Genomic DNA, 19,494 nt, shown 5'->3' with positions numbered 1-19,494 from the left:
GCCTATAACACCCAATACTAGTTCTTCAAAACAAAATGAAAACGTTGATGATAAAAATACATATTCTAGTGAAAATGTTAATAAGTATACAAGTAGAGTAAATTTGGATAAATATGATAATATTTCAATGGCTCCAAAGTATCAAGATATCCCTAGTAATTTAGAAAAGGACTGATAAGTTACAAATAAAAGTTGATATTAGAGAAAATTTATTGTTTGAAGTTACTTCACCTAAGTCTAATCTTAGAGATGCTACATTTGATTCTCTTGTTCTATCTTCCATATATGTGCAAGGATATTGTTTCCTCTAGGTTAAAATATCAACAAGGTGGTGCAAGATGATAATTCACCAAAGCCATACAAATATAGAAATAAAAATGTAAAGGATTCAAAAGACCAAGGTCTCTTGGAATAAGTGAATGTGTTAAAGAAGAATTGACTAGAATGGAGGCTAAGAGGATAAGAGGTGATCTGGAAAGAAGAACTCATGTTTTGAGAAATTTGGATAAGCCTTGTAATTTTTTTAATCGAGGGATTTGATCTTAGAATATTCTAATTATAAATGTTTGAATTTTAGTACTACAATAGGGGTTGAAAGAAAATGATCAAAGATTTATTCTTGTTGGAAAAAAAAATCCAATTGGAGGAGGTAGAATGCACTACTTGATTTCCTATAAATCTAGAAAGATACAAATAGTTGGACTTCATTAATATTCCATGATATAGCCACCCTACTTCAATTGCACTTAATAACTACCTTAGTGAAATTTTTTGGAAATAATGCATTGTTTGGGGAGGATCATTTAAAAGATTTTATAAATTTGATTGATGATTTTAAAACTTAGTATGAAGATGTCCTCATGAAAATTTTATGTAATATTTGACTAATGATGCTAGATATTGGTACAAAATCTTGCTTGATGCAAGTATATCTTCTTGGGTATCTTCTTGGGATGAATTCAAAAATATTTTCAAAGAATAGTATGGAGATAAAATTGCATAGATCTACTATATATTAGTCTAATAATATTATTAAATGGCCAAGTGACTCCATTTCTAATTTCAGTACTAAATTTGCTAAAGTCGCGAATAAAATCCCTTCATATTTGAGACCTAATTATTTTTTGTGGTTAATACTATATTGTAATGCATGTGATGTTAATTTGGGTTATTTGATAAGGGATAAAATCCCCAAACCTTGAGGGATGCATTCAAGGTAGTTATACATATTGAAAGAAATCAAAGAGCATTAGGAAAACTACACAAAAGAACTAATGTACATAAATATTCTAACTTGTGATAAAGAAAAACAACAAAAAAAAATATCTACATCAAAGGATAAATCAAACAAGGTCGTGGGTGACTTAAACTAATTGAGCAAAAAATAGATAAGAATGAGAAAGGCTTATCTCATAATGAGTCACGTCACAATAGGCAAGGAAAAATGCCAAAATTATTTGATCAACCATATAATACAACATGACACAATGCAAAGCTTGTGCATAATAATAGAAAAGTGTCTTCAAACAAAGAAACACTTGATCCTCTTAAACATCCTAGTACTAACGTTGTAGAGGAAAATATGTAGTATCTTGCTTGGCAGTTGCCTCATTCTCCTTTGCAATGTATGGTAGCTCAATCTCTTAAAGATTAAATTAATACAGCTAATGAATTTAATGATATTAATAATGGTATGGGTCAAGATAATGAGCACCATGATGTCTATTGGATTGTACTCAAGGATTGATAATTATTCTTCATAAAATGAGTGTGGTATGGAATCAAATATCGATGATAAAAGATATATCATAGATAATTATCATAAGAAACACTTTCTTATGGTGAAGATGAATCTCACCATGTGCATTATTTTCAATCCATTAGCCCATAATTCAATTAAGAATATTGTTATGTGAATAAATCGGAGCCTTGATAGCTACTACAACTACTCAAGTGAATAACAACTATAATTTTATAAGTAAAGGGAGCACTCCTAGTCAAGGTAACACAAGTACTATCTTCATCAAAGAGAAACAAAATGAAACAAATAATCCAACCCAATCCAAAAGTGATGAGGTAAAAGGAAAGGGTTGGAAATACAAAGCACCTCATGTTGAGACATCTCATCTAAAAAATAAAGGCAAGATTCAAAATTGTAAAGATGATCCATCTGTCTCTAAAAGCTATTTATAAAAGTCATAGTGAAAACAACAAGAGAAATTAAATCCACCGATTTAGACTAATGCTCCCATTTTCACTTTACCAAAATGTATTTCAATGGATATCACCCAAATGTTGACTCTAATCAAAGTTTTAGTGCCTTTACTTGAAATAATTATGATTGAAGACCATAAAGGTAGGGCTTTGGCACTGATATGTGATATTTATAGTTCTTCAATTGTTGTAAATGATATTGATTAACCTATGAAGACCAAGAATTATGTATTTAGCACTAATATAAAGGATACCAATCTTGAAATTCTTAAAGTTTACTTGGGAACTGTACCAACCAAATTTTCATCCCAAGTGAATCCTTTTTATGTAAGTATTTTGATAAATGGCATGTTGGTTTAAAATTGCATGATTGACTCTAGGGCTTCAAACAATGTAATGAACTCAAAGTCAATTATGAAACAACTTGGTTTACAAGTCATTAAAGTATATGGAAAGAAAATTATGGATTCAAGGGAGGTTCCTATTATTGAAATTCTAGAATATGTTTAATTCAATTTGGTTGATATATAGCATGAACATGATAGTTGTTGGCATCCCACCTCATTATGGGATCCTATAATCTAGAAGATGGTCTACAGTGATTGGAGGGAACATAAAAAATGGATTCATCATAGTCTCTTATCTCCATTAATGGATAATATGTATAGTTAGATAGAGAGAAAGGATATTTCACCCTTGTAAAATATCTAGAGCTTGTTGAATATGTTTGCTTTATTGACACTGACATTGACAACTTTGGGGTTGAGGTTTCCTGACCTGAACAAGAGAAAAAAATTTCTCTATCCAAATATGTTCAAGTGATCAATGATGAAAATGGTATATGGTCAATGCACTTTGATGGTGCATGTTCTAAAGAAGGATCAAGGGTTGGGGTGATACTTGTTTCACCAACTGGTAAGTCCTTCAAATTTTATTTCTCAATACTATTGTAATGTATCAACAATATACTTGAGCATGAAACCTTACCATTAGGATTATTATGGATTTAAATCTTGGTATAAAAAATCTTAAGGTTCTAGGGGATTCAAATTTTCTTACCTCCTAGGTTATAGAAAAATATGCTTCTAGGAATAAAAGGCTTAAACAATATAAAGATACTATGTAGGACACCAATTAATTATTTGATTACTTTTCTCCTACCCATCTAAGCTCAATCAACAAATAGAATATTAATGGATCATTCCCCACCTCCTTTCTCTCCTACCTCCCACTTCATTCATGGTTTAATTTCTTGCTAACATGGCCATAAGGTCAAAAGATATCACTTTATCTAGGATCTCCAAGGAGGGACTAGTAACTAGACCTTCTATTCCTATAAAATGTGTGTTATTGGAAAGTTTTTTTTATGATGGTCAAGACATGATTAAGTTCTTATATTGTGTAGTTAAATATCATAACTAGGAGATTAATTTACAAAAAATTGTTGAAGTTATTTGTGGAAAATCTATTGTCTTTGGAAATGAGGTTATATAGATCAAAACAAACTTCCAAAGGGACTAGTAGCATTAGAAATAACTTTTAATGGTTCTAATAGAAATATAACTAAACTAGACACTATGCATAAAATGGACCTAGAATATATCAATCTTGGCACAAGTGCATAGCCATAGAATCTCTATTTATTGAGAAGATCAACCCTAAGGTAAGATATATGCTCATTTCTTTGTTAAGAAAATATAAGTGTTTTTGTGTGATATTATGATGATTTAAAAGTATAGAGAATTTATTCTAGCATGAGATTTTTCTTAAGCATGAAGCCAAGCCATTTAGACATAAATAGAGACCTATAAGCCCTACCCTAACATCAAAAATGTAGCAAGAGTTGATATAACTCAAGGATGGTAGAATAATAATGCCAATTACACATTATACTTGGGTTTCTCATCTAGTTCATATTAGGAAGAAGAATGGAGACATTAGACTATGTGTGGATTTCAAGAATTTGAATGTGTCATCCCTAAAGGATAATTATCCTCTACCAAAAATGGAAGCTATGTTATCGAAGGTGACTAGTTGACCTGCTATCTATAATGGATGGTTTTTCAAGTTATAACCAGATGAAAGATAAAGAAACAAAATAGTATAAGACAACTTTCTCACCTTTGGGCTCATACTTTTATGTCCAGATGAATTTTTCCTTAACAAATGCCAGCACCAATTTCCAAAGAGCCATGGATGTTGTCTTATCAGATCTAATTGATATAATGATTTTTATCAAGATGAATTGACTACCTTAATTAAGGAGGAAAATGATTGATGTACTTGGAAAAGATTTTCTCTAAACTCTTAAAGTTTGGAATCTCTCTCAACCCAAATAAATATATGTTTAGATAAACAAAGGAAAAAATATTGGGTAATATTTTTTTGATTGGTAATCGGCCAAAGTCATTCAGGTGTACATACCCTACCCCCTTGTTGGGTTTGAACTTATGACCTCTCTTTCAAGAGCACAAGTTCTCCACCACAAAGCCAACTCAGGCTATACAAAATATTGGGTAATATTATCTCTAAGGAAGATATTATAATTTACCTTGAAAGAGTAGTTGCAATAGACAAGATACCATAGCAAAAGGATGTTAAAGGTATACGATTATATTTTAGATAGATTAAATTTGTCAAAAGATTTGTTGCTAATTTTGCAAAGAAGACTAGGGCTATTTCCAAAATTCTAAAGAAGGTTCAAAAACCATATCTTGGATTAAGTAGCCTATTGAAGCTTTCCAAGCATAAAAGAGGAAATTAAATAGACTTGTGTTGAAATCACTTGATTTTTCCAAGCCATTTCATTTATTTCTTTTAAATCATTCCATGCAATTGTTGTTATTTTGTTGTATAAAAAGAGTTGACTTAAATAGCCTCCAAATTAGATTCATCCATTACTTTAGCTATTCTTTGTCCTATAACCAACTTAGTGGTTTTGATATCAATATTGAACTCCTAAAATTTTTTAATAGAGATTCATCTTCTTTCAATAACCTATTGTGTAAATATATATTTTCATGGGCATGAGGAATGCATGTAATAATCCTAGCCCCTGCCAAGTAAGGTCTAAAATTCTTTACTATTTTAACTAGAGCATACACTCATTTCTCCATGGATTCATACTAGTTTTTTTCGAATTGGAGGGATTTGTTGAAATACTTAGGAGTTTAATATTGATATCAAAATCACTAAGTTGGCTACAGGACAAAGACTAGCTAAATTCATGGATGAATCTAATTTGGAGGTTATTTAAGTCAACTCTTTGGAAGAGGAAAACCATCTGCAAGAGTGTAATTTGAATAATTCTCCTTGGTATAGGATATAATACAATACATGCAACATATGATTTGTATATAGAATTTGATTGAGAACCTAAAAAAGACTCTAAAACTCTAGGCCATCGAGTATGTTATTTCAAATGGTGACTTATATTGGAAAAATAGAGATAGTGTATGTTGTCATTTTAAAATGCACCCTTATCTATTTACCAAATCCATTTTCCCAGTGAAACATGGGAATGGCTTCATGGTGTGAGACCTTGTTAAACGAAGCCAAGTTTTCAAATTAAGGGTGGGTTCCTTGTCTAATCTATGTGTAGTAGTGTTGGTCCAACCCAACAATGGAAATTCTGCAAATAAGCCTATTTAGACTTACTAGGGAAATGGAGAAGGAGAATAGAAATGAAAAGAGGTGATGCACCAAGATTAGATTGGTTCTTCTTGCTTATTACACCACAAAGAATTAATAAAATTTCTAAAGGCTTACATAGTCCCTTATTGCAACCTTGCTCATGATTTGAACGTAGGTTAAGGATTAATACTAAGAGGAAGGAGAATAATTCATGGTAAAATCTACAAATAATTCTAACACATCATATAAACTAACAATAACAACAAACGCCTATTTATGCACAAAGGTAAATACTTTATTTAGTGATAGATACAAGGAAAGGTCAAGCTAGTAAATTTTAATGAATCTAAGGCTTGAAATATAGTTACAATTATAAAGAATATAAAACACAATGGTCCACTCTAGAAGGAGAGAGAAACATACTGAAAGGAAAACCCTATCCACCACCTACAAAATTTGACACTTGCAGAGAACAAATCTAATATGTGGTTGGGAAGAACATTCTAATGTCATCTTTGTCTTATAATTTTTACCCTTGCTCACATGAAACCTAGTGTTGACATCAACACATACTAATGATGATTGTAGCATGATGTTACTATAAAGCAAAAATGGCTTGGATGAGAAGATGCCAGCATGTACAAATGATGATAGCAGAAATTGAAAGTTGATGTCATCATGGTATGAACTCTCCTTTGCAGCTTTTTATTCCTCTTGCTTATTTTTTCACAGTCAAACCCTTACACAAATCTCAAAACCATGTCAATAGTTCTAGCAATGAGTGATTTTTTTAGTGGCCAATAATTGAATTTTGGGAATCCAAATTTGGCTAATAATTCAAGATTTAAGGAAACCTAAATTACCATATTTGAACAAAATTTATTTCAGTATTACTTAAATCGCCAAATAAATTATTTTATTAAAAAAATTAACTCAAAGATTAGCCACAATATTCAATACATTATTAGATTAGATTTGCCTAGATTTTACAAGTTATGTAGATATCTAAATTAATTCACCAGTAATATATCATAATTATTAGTTACTTTACTATCATATCACCAATCTTTAGTTGTCGCCATTAATTTAAAATATAATCTACTGATCCTAATTGTATTTAATGAGGTAAAGATGTACCTATTTGATTTATAATGCTTATGGGGGCTGAAATATTTTTTGGATTGTTGATCTCAATGGAAATCAATGGTCTTCAAGAAAATTTTGGCCCTATTATAATTACAAAATATAAGTACACTTATCTCATAAAATATAATGAGAGTTGCTATATTATAATCTAAATTAATGGTAGCAACTAAATATTAGTGTCTACCCCTTAAACCATCAATGATTTCCACCTTTAGGCCAATAATTTTCTATAAGAATTTTTATTTTTTTTTAATGGAAGGATTCATCATAATGGTTAATGCATTTTCTTATTGTTGTATGAGATTTGCAAATATTTTCTACAAATAATTTTTATTTTAAAAAAATTGCCAATAAAATGAATATTTTTTTCAAAAAAATGGAGAGATTCGTCAATAGAAATTAATATTTGTTTGAAAGTTTTTGAAAAAAATGAAATATTTGCCTAGTTTTATATGGTTTTTTGAGGTCGGGTTTCTTAAAGTTATCCATGGTAGCAATTCCTTGAACTACTTGAATTGTAGACCAATTTTCCTTGGTCATTTTTGCCCTCAAAATCTAAATTCTTCCTTTGTTGGTGATCAGGTCTCCACTAGGAATAAGAAGCATTGTTGGTAATTTTGACTATTCTAGGAATCATTGTTAATATCGATAGTAGTTCCTAGAACAATTGAAAGATTTGACTGGACATAACTTGGCTGGTTTTGATCCAATATTTACCAAATTTGAATAATAAATACCCATTTAGGTGATTTACAAGGTAGAGCGCTTAAAAGATCTAGATACTAAGCCAGAGTTTGGACATTTGCATTTTGAGTTTTTTGGGTAAGGTAAAGCAAGGGAAAACACAAACATCAAAGATAAAAAGATATATATATATATATATGCCACAATATTACAGAAGATATTCCGTATAAAATCCTCTCATTATGGAGAAATTAAACCTCTAGAAGCATCCACATACAATTTTTTATTCAACAATGAAATATTACAATACACTTACAAAGCTTGCATGAATACTTTTAACACATTAAACTCCTTGATGCATCCTACATGTGTCTAGTCATAATAAGTAACCATATAACCACACATCCCATTATATGATTAAATATGTACTCTATAGAGAGCTCAATACAAGTGACAACCAAGCTTTACCACCAAACATGTGCTTGATTTTATAGATTCAAGCTCACGCAAAGCCACTTAGTGGTATTGGTTGGACCTTGTGTCTCAAAACCATGTTGAGCACAAAACTATTGACCCCAATATTTACTTTTTGGTAAGTTTCACCAATATTAAAAAAAATTATATGTGCAACTTACAAGTGAACCCAAATAAATATTTAATGTGTCTAAACACATTTTCAAATATGCACCACAAATATGGTTAAAATAATTATTTTCTTGAGCAAGGTGTACAACACCCTTTTTCCTAACATTTTTCTATTTTTGTATAAATTGCATAAGATTCAATCGATATAATAAATTATGTTAGTCATCCATAAAACATGAATATCCAATATGCTCTCATACTCTATCAAGATACCTAACATCCAAGGCTTAATAAAAAACATCCAAGGTGGTCGTCATATTAATAAAGAACACCTCTCATCCTCCAACATGTCATATATGAAAGAAAGGAGTTCAAGCTAAGGTGAAGATACACAAATCCAAAGAACACAAACATAAAATATGAGTGATAACAAAAGCTTTAAGTTATTTACAAGGAAACAACTCACATGAACATAATAGAAATCACAGTAAATGCTAATACATTCAACTTTCCATACCTCTAAAGGCATTCAAAACTATTAGTATAACTCATACCATTGACATATCCAGCCCATAAACTAGAATTACAAGATCCTTATATAAAACTTATTAATGGAGAACATGCATAACTAGAAACTCCCATTGCGTGAGTAATGTCAAATATAAAAATAGAGCAAGACATATCCAAGTCTACCAATCAACACTAAAACTAAGGTGTAGCTAATAATCAAGACCATGTACTAACAAAGAACAATCACAAATCATGCAATAAAAACTACCACATACTCCCTCGCAACTAGTTACCTTAAGTCTCCCAAGTTCTTTGCACCAAACCATGTGAACCTAAACCTCCAAGAAGTATCCATAGAATAAAGAGATAGAACATGCAAATCATATTACATAACATATCCTACCAACACCTCAAAGTGCTAGGCTATGCCAAGTTATACTTCCTTCAAAACTAAAAGCCCTTAAAAACATGTGTATCTCATGTAGCCAACATGAATGTAAGCCTCTCTTAGACCATGTAAGATCAAACATAAATCCATTTTCTAAACTAAGAAATTATCCTAGCAATAACATCTCCAAAAATCCTTATAAATGACATTATAAATAAAAATTATATGCACAAGGAGATAAATATGCCAAACACTCCTCAAATTAACCCTCCAAAACTAACAAGCATAGCTCAAGATCCATGCATATCCATACAAAGAAAAAGCATGAAAAATAGTGCATTTGAAAATAAATTGGGAATAGCTCTCAAATGATTCTTCATTTAAATTAGACAAAAGAATGGGGAAAGAGATTTCTCATTAGGATACACCAAGTCATAATGACTCTCCAAGAATAGTCTCCTCTCGGTTCTACAATGAACTCATGTCCATATCCAAGTGATGGTTCCTTAGATTTTATAACTTTCAAATAATTTTGTATATATGTTGTAATAGTTAAATATGCGACATTTTTGCACCCACCTTGTTTTTGTGAATACATGCAACACTATTTTATGAATTGTAATATAGACACTATTATAAAAAAAAAATTATAACTCTTCAATTATGAGATATAATATTGAATTTGAAAACTAATTTATCCAAATACATTTTCTTTAGTTTTAGTCATCACTTGACATTTTTTTGGTGTAGATAGGAATGGGTACAGCTCTTGGTACATTATGTGGACAAGCTTATGGTGCACAAAGACAAGAGATACTTGGAATTTATATGCAACGCTCTTGGATTATTCTCTCTAGTAGCACAGTGGCTCTTACACCCTTCTATTTCTTTACCACACCTATCTTAAAGTTATGTGGCCAACCTGATGATATTGCAAAGTTATCGGGCAAAGTATCTTTGTGGTGTATTCCTATGCTCTTCTGTTTCGTATTATTTTTCACTCTTAATAGATTTTTGCAATCACAATCAAAGAATTTTGTAACTGCATGGTCATCAGCACTTGGGGTTGTATTCAATGTTCTCTCATGTTGGCTCTTTGTGTCCAAATGGAGTATGGGCCTTGAGGGCGCTCTTATTTCCTTAAATGTAGGATGGTGGACTCCTGTGATTGTTCAATATGTATATGTTACATGTGGGTGGTGTCCGGATGCATGGACTGGATACTCAATGGAAGCATTTGAAGATATTTGGCCCTTTCTAAAGCTATCTGTGGCTTCTGGTGTCATGATTTGGTGAGTTTTCTTTTATTTTTAATTTTTAATTTCTCAATAAGTTTTGATTATAACCATTAAAATTTTGAATGCTTTTCCTTGACAGGTTAGAGATTTGGTATTATAGATTACTAGTTCTACTCACAGGAAATATAAAAGATGTAGAAGTTGCTGTTGATTCGCTTTCTATTTGGTAAGATGTAGAAATATAAATTATTTGAAAACAAAAAGTATATAACATTGCAACTACATAATTCTTGATTGTAAATGATTTACTTTACTAGAAACTTGGTCAATAGATAATCTCTAAACATGTATACATGTTTGAACACTTCTTTGAATTTCTTTAAATGTTTAGACATGTATACATGTTTGAACACTTCTTTGAATTTCTTTAAATCTACTAATATTTTTTTTTTGGTGTAGCTTAAACATCAATTCATGGGAGATGGCCATTCCACTTGGTTTTCTTGCTTCAATCAGGTGTATATACAATTTTAATCACAATATTGTATGATAAAACTTATTCTTCTTTAATCTAACAAAGTGTTTTGTATATGTAGTGTGAGAGTTGCAAATGAACTTGGAGCAGGGAGGCCTGAGGAGGCCAAATTTGCAGTGATTGTCTCTGTCATAAACTCCACAATTATAGGACTTGTGCTCCTAGTTCTTATTTTGGCCTTGCGTAGTGATTTGGCTCAAGTTTTCACAGACACTATTATCATACAAAAGGCTGTTTATAAATTACTAATATTACTAGCATTCACTATTCTACTAAATAGCATACAACCAGTTCTTCTAGGTGAGAAATGTCAAAATCTTATATATCTTCATCTATGTTCCAATTTTTTTTTATAGTTTGTCTTCATTATCTTCAAGAAAAGACCATTTTTTTTCTAATAACTCAGCATCATTTTATTTGTTGGATTATTTCAGGTGTTGCTGTGGGATTGGGTTGGCAAGCTTTTGTAGCATATATAAACATTGGATGCTACTATATAATCGGTGTTCCTCTAGGCATGATTCTTGGTTATCTATTTAATTTTGGAGTCACGGTGAGTAGGAATTCATGGTAAAATTAATTGTGGATCTATGTAATAACTTGTTATAATATTTATTATTTATTTTTAGGGAATATGGTTGGGAATGATATGTGGGACTGGAGTCCAAACCTTAGCATTAATGTTTATCACATGGCGAGTAGATTGGGATATGGAAGTAAGTCACTTTTTTTAACTATTTATTAGACGATAATAGTTCACTGAATTTTATTTATATTTCCTTCATAAAACCAAGGTTAATATTTGAGAAATTATCTCTTTCAACTAACATGTTTTCTTCATTTGTAGGCAAAAAATATAGAAAATAAATTGAAGAAATGGTCCTCTGTGAAGCCTCAAAATGAAAAGAACAATCATGTGAGCTTATTTTCAAGTGAAAATGCATTTTTAGTCTATTCAATGAGTAACTCTTATTTTTTCGTAAATAAGTTGGTCTAATGCAGAATATTTATGTTCATTTGACAGGGTGTTGCGAATTTGGAGGATGGTGCAGTAGAACAAAGTAGATGACAAATTGACATCGCAAGATAGTAAGATACAGTTAGCGTTTTGACAAGCAAGACCAATGTAAAAGATGAACAATAATTACTAAAGGATCTTTTAAAAAACTCTCATTTAATTATTAAATAATAAATTTTATAAGTATAAACTTTCATACGCAAAAAGAACTATAGTATCAGATGGCTGTATGCATATTGTAAATTTACTATAGTATCAGATGGCTGTATGCATATTGTAAATTTATAGTTATACATAGCTATACATATGATTATGGAGAGTTTCCTGAATTAATGTGAACATTTACCACTGCTCCGAACGAATTTGGAGCATATAGAGCAGCAAATGCTATTGCATTATATACAGTAGTCAAGAGTCATTTAAATTTTGGCATTTTCCTTTATATTATTAGCGATACTTGGAACGTATCAGATTATAAATTATTATCACAGGCATGTCCCCACTTTTTTTTTTTTAATTTTATAGCCGGTTTTAAGCCTGTAGTCTTGCTGTATCAGAGCTCTTGTCAAAAAATGGCCTTTATTCTACCACATTTCTTTCTACTTTGAGCTCCAAAGAATATCACTTTATGGAAATATTGCTTAGCAAAAGCTGACAACTAAAAGTTGTCTGAATAGGCTGGGACACAACTTGATCTCACAGTGATCCTTGTATACCCGTCTACATTGGGTTCACTTTTATTTTCACAAATGGGCAATTTGCAGAGGCAGAATCGATCAATTCTTACAGAAAAAGGGCTTACTATTGAAGTTCCCAAACAAACAAATAAACAAGAGCTGTAGTGCAGCGAAGTTCCTGCCAAATGCTGGCAGTGCAGTTTTAGTTTAGAAAACAGGGGAATTGATATAGTTCTAATGGCTATGTGATAATAGTTAGGTAAATTCCATTTTTTTAAAGACTAGTATATAAATTTTAAGATAAGAGAATGAGATCATTTCCATCATAGATTCCATCAGCTTCACTGTCAGTTTGTTTTGCATCCATATTTACATGGATGCTGTTCAGCGGACTAAGGCATCGATACCCATACCCAACATTTGGACTTAGGCTCCAGAGAAATGATTCGTCCAACTCACTGTGGCTGTAATTTGCCAAGTATATCTGCCCAAATACCATTTAGGAGAGGTCAGAACACAATCCACAAAAAATTCCAGCAATGGTAACTATCAGTTCTTTCAATTTCCCCACATGCTTCTGTACTATCAAGAGGGATTAGCAAACACAAAATTATTATTACCATCTAGAACATCAACAGAAAAGAAAACATAATGCTACCCTGACTACTTGGCTCTTAGAGAATCAATACAAACACGTGCATAAATACCAATGGTTTTACCTGGTGCCACTCTTCATCTCCATGTTTAAGGGTTGTGGAATCGTGTGAGGGAAGTAAGAGGCAATTGGTAGGTGAAAAAGATAAATACCACAATTGTTACTATCATTCTCCTTTCTTCTGTTTACAGGGGAGTCTTAGAAAAGACTATGGACGCCCATTTAAGAAATATCAACCTTAGAAATAAAAATGTAGGCAAGAATGTTGGTAGTTAATTGATAATCAACTATATCCGTCTCTTCTCTAACACAAGATATGTATAAATTGTTAAAATGGAAAACATAAATGTGAATAACTTAGCTAGTAATGAGAGATGTACAAGCTGCTATGATAGCTTAAGATTATTTATTCAATTGCAATAACCAGCAAATGGTGGAAACCAAATTTAACGTAGTTGAATCCATTATGCTGAATGAGAAACTAGACCACATGTAGAATAACAAAATAGATCACATACATAAAAAGCTAGGAGATTCATTAAGTGTTTGAATCCATTTTATTTTCCTTTCTGAAGTAAATGATAACAATCTTTTCAATTCTTCCACTTCAAGTAAAAGTTTAACCAATTTCAAAATTCTATTAAAAGTGTAAGTAAAATATAAGGCTTGCAAATGAGCTTGCAACAGGACTCTTTAAACCAAAAACACTTTTCTAGCTATTTTAGAATACACCACAGTCAAGAACAAGTAGAATATATTTCATAGTGAAATGCTAGGAGAGAAAAAGAAGAAATTTTAAGGTCCCCAAATTAGATCTAGCAATAAAAAATAACTTGCAATATTAATAGGACTAAGGCTGTAGCCTGCACCTATGAATGGCATCAAATATATTCAACTAGGTTTCATCCACCTAATTATTTTTCTTGTATCCAAGGACTGCAACCACCATGTAGAGTTAATGTCTCTTGTCCATCATCAATTAGATGAAGTTAAATACTATTCTTTGGTTTGAAACCGGCATGTCAGTCAAAACAGACTCTCTTTAAGTTTCACTCTAGTGAAGTTTCAATAACTTTCACAGGACTTTTACAGTCAGAGTTGAAACTGTCAAATTGATTTTGCATGTAACATATTTAGTTTATTTCGTTAGACTTCCTTGAACTTGCATTAGTTGACAATGCTAATTAGATTAGCCTTACCAGAATTTAATGATATACAAGTTGTATGTGTTATTTTTTTTCAAGTTGTGGTTTCATTTTGATTCAATCTTGCTCCTGCTTCTGGTATCTACAAAAAATCATTTTACGTGCATCAGCCACTTTAGCATATTTCTTTATGCAGATTCAAGTTGACGCTTTTAGTTATAAACACTCAGTCTAGCTACTCAAACATAAGTTCCATCCTTTAATCAAAATTTCATAAATCTTGGAAATAATATAAGAGGTGGCTAAGTTTCTGGTCAGGTTTTCTATTTCAACTACTCTAATGTCTAACTTTTTGACAGCTTATTGACTACAAGCGTCCGCTGGAGCTTAATGTTACATTCAAAAGTCACACTTTACAGTGACATTGCATGTGCAAATGCCATATAATGTGCTTGATGAATTATACATAAATTTATATCTATCACATATTTTCTCTGGCTCAAATTTTCATATATTTGGGTAGAGCATTCATACTGCTTCTGTGTAGTGCATGATGACAATTAATTGGTATATGTTAAACCACTAAATCGAAGGCTTATCTTGCTATCATCCAGATTGTCAGTCTACTGAATTGCCTTTTCTTGAAATCATAAAGAATGATCAACATAAACATAAACAAAGGCGTTTCTCTTGTCTGCAAGTTGAGAATCAGTGGGCTAGAAAAAAAGCTTTGGTAGAGACTTACATTTATTTAGATATGATGATTTAAGTAGTGTTGGAGACATTTCTACCATCCTACGTGTGTTGTGCTATGTACTCCATTTCAATGTTGATTTTGCTTTTGAATAACAGGAATATATCTGTATCTTCTTTGGGCATAACGTGAACATGTTTTATTTTGATTTAGTTTTCTGCAAGTCCTAATAAAAATGTTTACGGTCTTGAATATGAATCATTGGACAGGGTACTTTTGATTAGTTGATTTGCAGGGCAAATTATTTGTTTACTTTTATTTGGTGATTGTTGCAGGGGCAGAAGCCTATCTACATCATCTTGTTCATATTGGGAAGACAAAGTATAACTCTATCCATATTATGCATGATCTGGATCAAACAACAAGGGATCTGGATATTGTTAACCAACTAAAATCAGTTCTTTCCTCGAATGAAACCAGGATCGTGATCTACTCCATCACGGGTGGAGAAAATTCCACAAGCCTCAGCACTCCAAAAGATACTAATACTCAAATCATGCAACTTGAACCTGCCAATTTTAGCCTGTTGATAAAAAAATATTCAACCCACCTATGTTTATGAATTCTTCTTCTACCCTTGTTCTTGCAACTGTTTCAAAGACTTGCCTGGTGAAGATTTTGTTACAAATCCCTTGTGAATTATGGGCATCTTGGTAGTCTCTAATCCAATAGGACAGTACTTCTCAGAATTACATGTCTTCATAATTGTCAAGTCAAAATTTGTCAAAAACCCTTTAATGCTTGTCATTCTAATGACCCCCTGTTATTTATGCAAATGGGGCTCTGTATGCAGAGAGATCACTCTACAGGGGCTTAAGAATGAGCAAACTAACGGTCGAGTCGGACTTCTAAATCAGAGCCGCATATTTTAGCCTAGTTGTTTTTGCATTACCATAAACTAGAATCTGCAATTTCAGATAATCATTCGAAACTAGAGACAGTTAAAACAACTAGAAGATACGGTTGAAACTGTTCAAAAACTAGAATAACCAGACTCTGCAATTTCAGATAATTGTTTTCAACTAGGATGATTCAACAACTAGAATCTGCATTGAACCTAGATAAGATTGAGAATATTGCTATTATTCAAGCAAGCGACCCCAAAGAAGCTGCAGAAAGAGAGCATCATTTTAACCCAAAAAAAGGATTTCATGTTTGAATGGATTCGAGAAAAGGGTTTTAAAAACAACTTAGCAGATTGATTAAAAAAATAAATTGAAATGCCAACTATATCGTCACAAACATACAACACAGATGGCCAAAACTTGAATATATGCAGTGGGTATCACAAATATGATTAAGAATTTGAAACCCCAACCCGCCAAACAAACAACAACCCTTTATAAAATATTCAACAATCGAATCGATGCCTACAAAGAGAAAAATAATCTATACACACGTTTTGCTCAACAGGTTTCGCAAATACCAGAACAGAGAAGATTTCGCTGAAGAATCACTGAAGGTAAAAAGGCGACGTCGAGCTCCAGGACAGCTGAACGCTAAAAATGTTGCATTATACGTTTATCAATATTCTTTCACTATCATCTTCCACCTGCGTAGCAACGTGTTCTCTGGCCTGCATGCAAACAGAAACCCTAAGAGCCATCTGTCTACAGCCCTTGTTCCTCGCCACAAAACCCCGCCAAAGCTACATGTGCAGTCGTAAATGCCAATGCTAATAAAATACTGCATCATGTGTTTATAAATATTATTTTACACTACCATCTCCCACCTGCACAGCAACAGTTGCTCTCACCTGCATGCCCAAAACGAAAGCCTCCATAGCCATCTGTCTGCAGACTCACCTCCACGCCGTATGGCCTCAGCTCCAAATGCCAACTGCTTGCCCTGTTTTGACGGCACTACTTTACAGTTCTCTTGCATTGGGCTCTGCACTTTGTCCGTCTCCGCCATCTACACAATGCCAAACACTCCAGCCCTACAGGCACCAGCCAAAGCCCGCCTCGTCCATGTGAAGGCAAGTATATCGCTCTAAAAATTTAATCCAATGAGAAGCCATAGAATTCATTCATTTATGCATTTCGGTTAAAAATTGTTTAAATCAAACAACTTAAACATTGCAAATTAAGAAACTGCAGGAACTAAACATTTTATATCTGCAATGTGATTGGCAGGAGATAATAGGAACTATTGGAAAGATAACGAATGCCCTCGACAATAGTTCCTTGAAAGGCAGGAACTAATAACACTTCCCAGAAAAATAAATCAAATCAAGGTTTGTTTGCCATTACATAGTCAACGAAAAACATCAAACCATTTGAACTTCCAAATGAATTACCAGATCAATATTTCAAGTCTATATAAAATGAAAAGCATATCAAATCTCATTTTATTTTTGATCAAGATAGAACAAGGTTTGAAGCTCAAAGAAGTAAGACTTCTTAAACGAAAAGGATTCTCCAATCCCCTTATAACAAACATATGAGAAATGTGGTGAATGCATATAATATCGGTCTGTGATGAGGGTTGTTCCTTCTTACCCAATAGAACATCATATAACACAAAAGGGGTCTAAGGAGCTAGAACATTTTATGCTGCAAGTCTGACAATCAAATTTGCCTGTTTAAATTATCTGTTTCGTTATGTTCATTATATTTACCCAAGGTGGGTAGCAAAATGAGGTAGCAAGCTAGGCATGATCGATCGTGAGGAAATTCTATAGTCAAACATGTTTTAAACATAGTAATGTGGTATGAAGTCATTATAGTGTTTTACAATTGAACATTATTTAGATGTTATGAGTGCCAGATATTCATGATTATAAGAAATGGATTCATATAAACCACCATTCAGATAGATCAGATTATCTTAAATAATTTTTCCATTTCTGAACTTTCTAACATGTTGATCATGAATCACATTCTGAAATGTTGAAACAAATAAACACACAATTGAATCTAAAAACAATAAAAAAATATAATGAATTGTTAAAAACTGATATCACTATTCAATACAACTGAATCCCAATAAATCATCACTTAAAAGAAGGTGGGTGCATTCAGTCATCTCTTTGATTAAACAAACTTAGATAATATGTTTATGTTCAGTCATCAAAATTTAGAGACACAATTTCAGTCAAAATAAATTCTAAGAAAGACGGTAAAATTCTGTGTACCGTTCCAGGAAAGTTGCAATCAACAATCACCGTATTGACAAGATTATCCATATCCCTCTTATTATATGACTGCAAAAGGATAGCATAAACTAAATTGTTCAAAAAGACAAAAACAAAACCATTCGCCTAATGCAAGAAATTGTTTCATAACAAATTTCCATTATTGTCCTCTAAGAAACTAAGCACATTTTGTCAAACAGATAGCATACCTTTACCATTCTGCTGCATTCCGCTCAGGCGCTTTATCTAACAGATCCGTGCCGGTGACTGAAAGGCTTTCACATACCCTTTCGTGAAACCCAAATCCTTCTTTTCCCCGATTTCTGTTAAATGTCTTTATACAGACTTCGAAGCATCCTCATCTAAGGTTTTCATTGCCCTAAAAATTTAATTGATCTTTGCATCAATCAAACAAAGAAATAAATTGAAGGGAAATAAAAGAGCAAGAGGAAGGAGGCTTCGGAAGCGTGTACAAGGACATTTCAACAGAAACTATAATCATCAATTTCCATTGCCAGATACTGAAACCCTCCTTCGCTATGAATGTTGAAGAATAACCCCGTAACACTTCGGTTTAATCAGATGGGATTTGGGATTAGTCGATTTAAGAAAGATAAAAGATAGTATTTAAAATTCTTATGAACACTTGCCTGTACCTCGACATAAACATCTTCCACAAATCTGATGGCTTCATTACAGAAACGGCCAAAACGCAGCTGTAGAGAATCAAAAAATAACAAAGTGGGAATCTATGTATTGCACGATTTTTTTTCCACTCGGGTTTAGGTATTTCAGTAATGGATGTCTAGTTATAGGGGAAGTGCCATTATTCATTAGCTAACGTGGCATACCTACAGATTTTAGGCTGCGGTTAAACTAGCTCTAAGATCGCACACGAAAACTTTAATAACATGAAATTTTTCAAAAATTAAGATCATCGTGATCAGTAGATTTAACAGCTGCTTTGATTTTTCAAAAATTTATGGAAAAGTTAATATGAGTTTTATAAATTTTTTTGGAGCCAGTTTAGCCGCCTTCCAGATTTTGAATCATTTTGGATCATTTTTTGTTCTTTATTTTTATATGTACTTTTGGATAGAATAAGTATGTCGTGGGATCCATTATCCACACAAAAGTCAAAAAGTGGTAATTTCAAATTGGCACGTGATGTCAAAA

The 19,494-nt window shown here is 32.3% G+C and overlaps 2 protein-coding genes across 6 annotated transcripts in view; one reads left to right on the top strand and one right to left on the bottom strand.

Moving 5' to 3' along the window:
- LOC131044963 (protein DETOXIFICATION 27) overlaps window positions 1-15,745 on the top strand; it is a 37,882-nt gene extending 22,137 nt beyond the window's left edge. The window contains exons 2-10 of one of the 3 annotated variants that reach the window (XM_057978460.1): window positions 9,911-10,452; window positions 10,538-10,624; window positions 10,858-10,914; window positions 10,995-11,233; window positions 11,368-11,486; window positions 11,563-11,649; window positions 11,781-11,849; window positions 11,958-12,022; window positions 15,458-15,745. In XM_057978460.1, the coding sequence (XP_057834443.1) occupies window positions 9,911-10,452; window positions 10,538-10,624; window positions 10,858-10,914; window positions 10,995-11,233; window positions 11,368-11,486; window positions 11,563-11,649; window positions 11,781-11,849; window positions 11,958-12,002 (1,245 nt within the window). In that variant the 3' untranslated portion in view covers window positions 12,003-12,022; window positions 15,458-15,745. Of the gene's footprint in view, window positions 1-9,910; window positions 10,453-10,537; window positions 10,625-10,857; window positions 10,915-10,994; window positions 11,234-11,367; window positions 11,487-11,562; window positions 11,650-11,780; window positions 11,850-11,957; window positions 12,243-14,787; window positions 14,924-15,457 lie in introns of those variants that run through there. The other 2 variants (XM_057978459.2, XM_057978461.1) reach the window with 2 other exon arrangements.
- On the bottom strand, window positions 12,367-19,213 carry LOC131044965 (ricin B-like lectin R40G3). Of its 3 annotated transcripts, none has more exons than XR_009105744.1 (3): window positions 18,528-19,213; window positions 16,609-17,174; window positions 12,367-13,112 (listed from the first exon to the last, which is right to left on the bottom strand). XR_009105744.1 is itself a non-coding variant. In XM_057978462.1 (3 exons), exons 1-3 carry the CDS (start codon window positions 18,534-18,536, stop codon window positions 12,924-12,926), a joined length of 267 nt encoding a protein of 88 aa, XP_057834445.1. In that variant the 5' UTR covers window positions 18,537-19,213; the 3' UTR covers window positions 12,367-12,923. The 3 variants fall into 3 exon arrangements, 1 of the variants encoding a protein (XP_057834445.1); XM_057978462.1 differs by lacking the exon at window positions 16,609-17,174 and adding an exon at window positions 18,319-18,387; XR_009105745.1 differs by lacking the exon at window positions 12,367-13,112 and having other exon boundaries at window positions 15,790-17,121.
- Between the last annotated feature and the right edge of the window lie 281 nt (window positions 19,214-19,494).

This window comes from Cryptomeria japonica, chromosome 1 (assembly GCF_030272615.1).
Source record: "Cryptomeria japonica chromosome 1, Sugi_1.0, whole genome shotgun sequence".
NCBI classification, from domain to species: Eukaryota; Viridiplantae; Streptophyta; class Pinopsida; order Cupressales; family Cupressaceae; genus Cryptomeria; species Cryptomeria japonica.
This window is presented reverse-complemented; position numbering and strand designations above follow the sequence as displayed.

Excerpts from the sequence above, each read along its gene's own strand:
- LOC131044965 (XM_057978462.1), bottom strand. Across the intron at positions 13,113-18,318 it reads ATTGCAACTTTCCTGGAACG|ATATACTTGGCAAATTACAG; the intron begins GTACACAGAATT and ends GTATTTGGGCAG.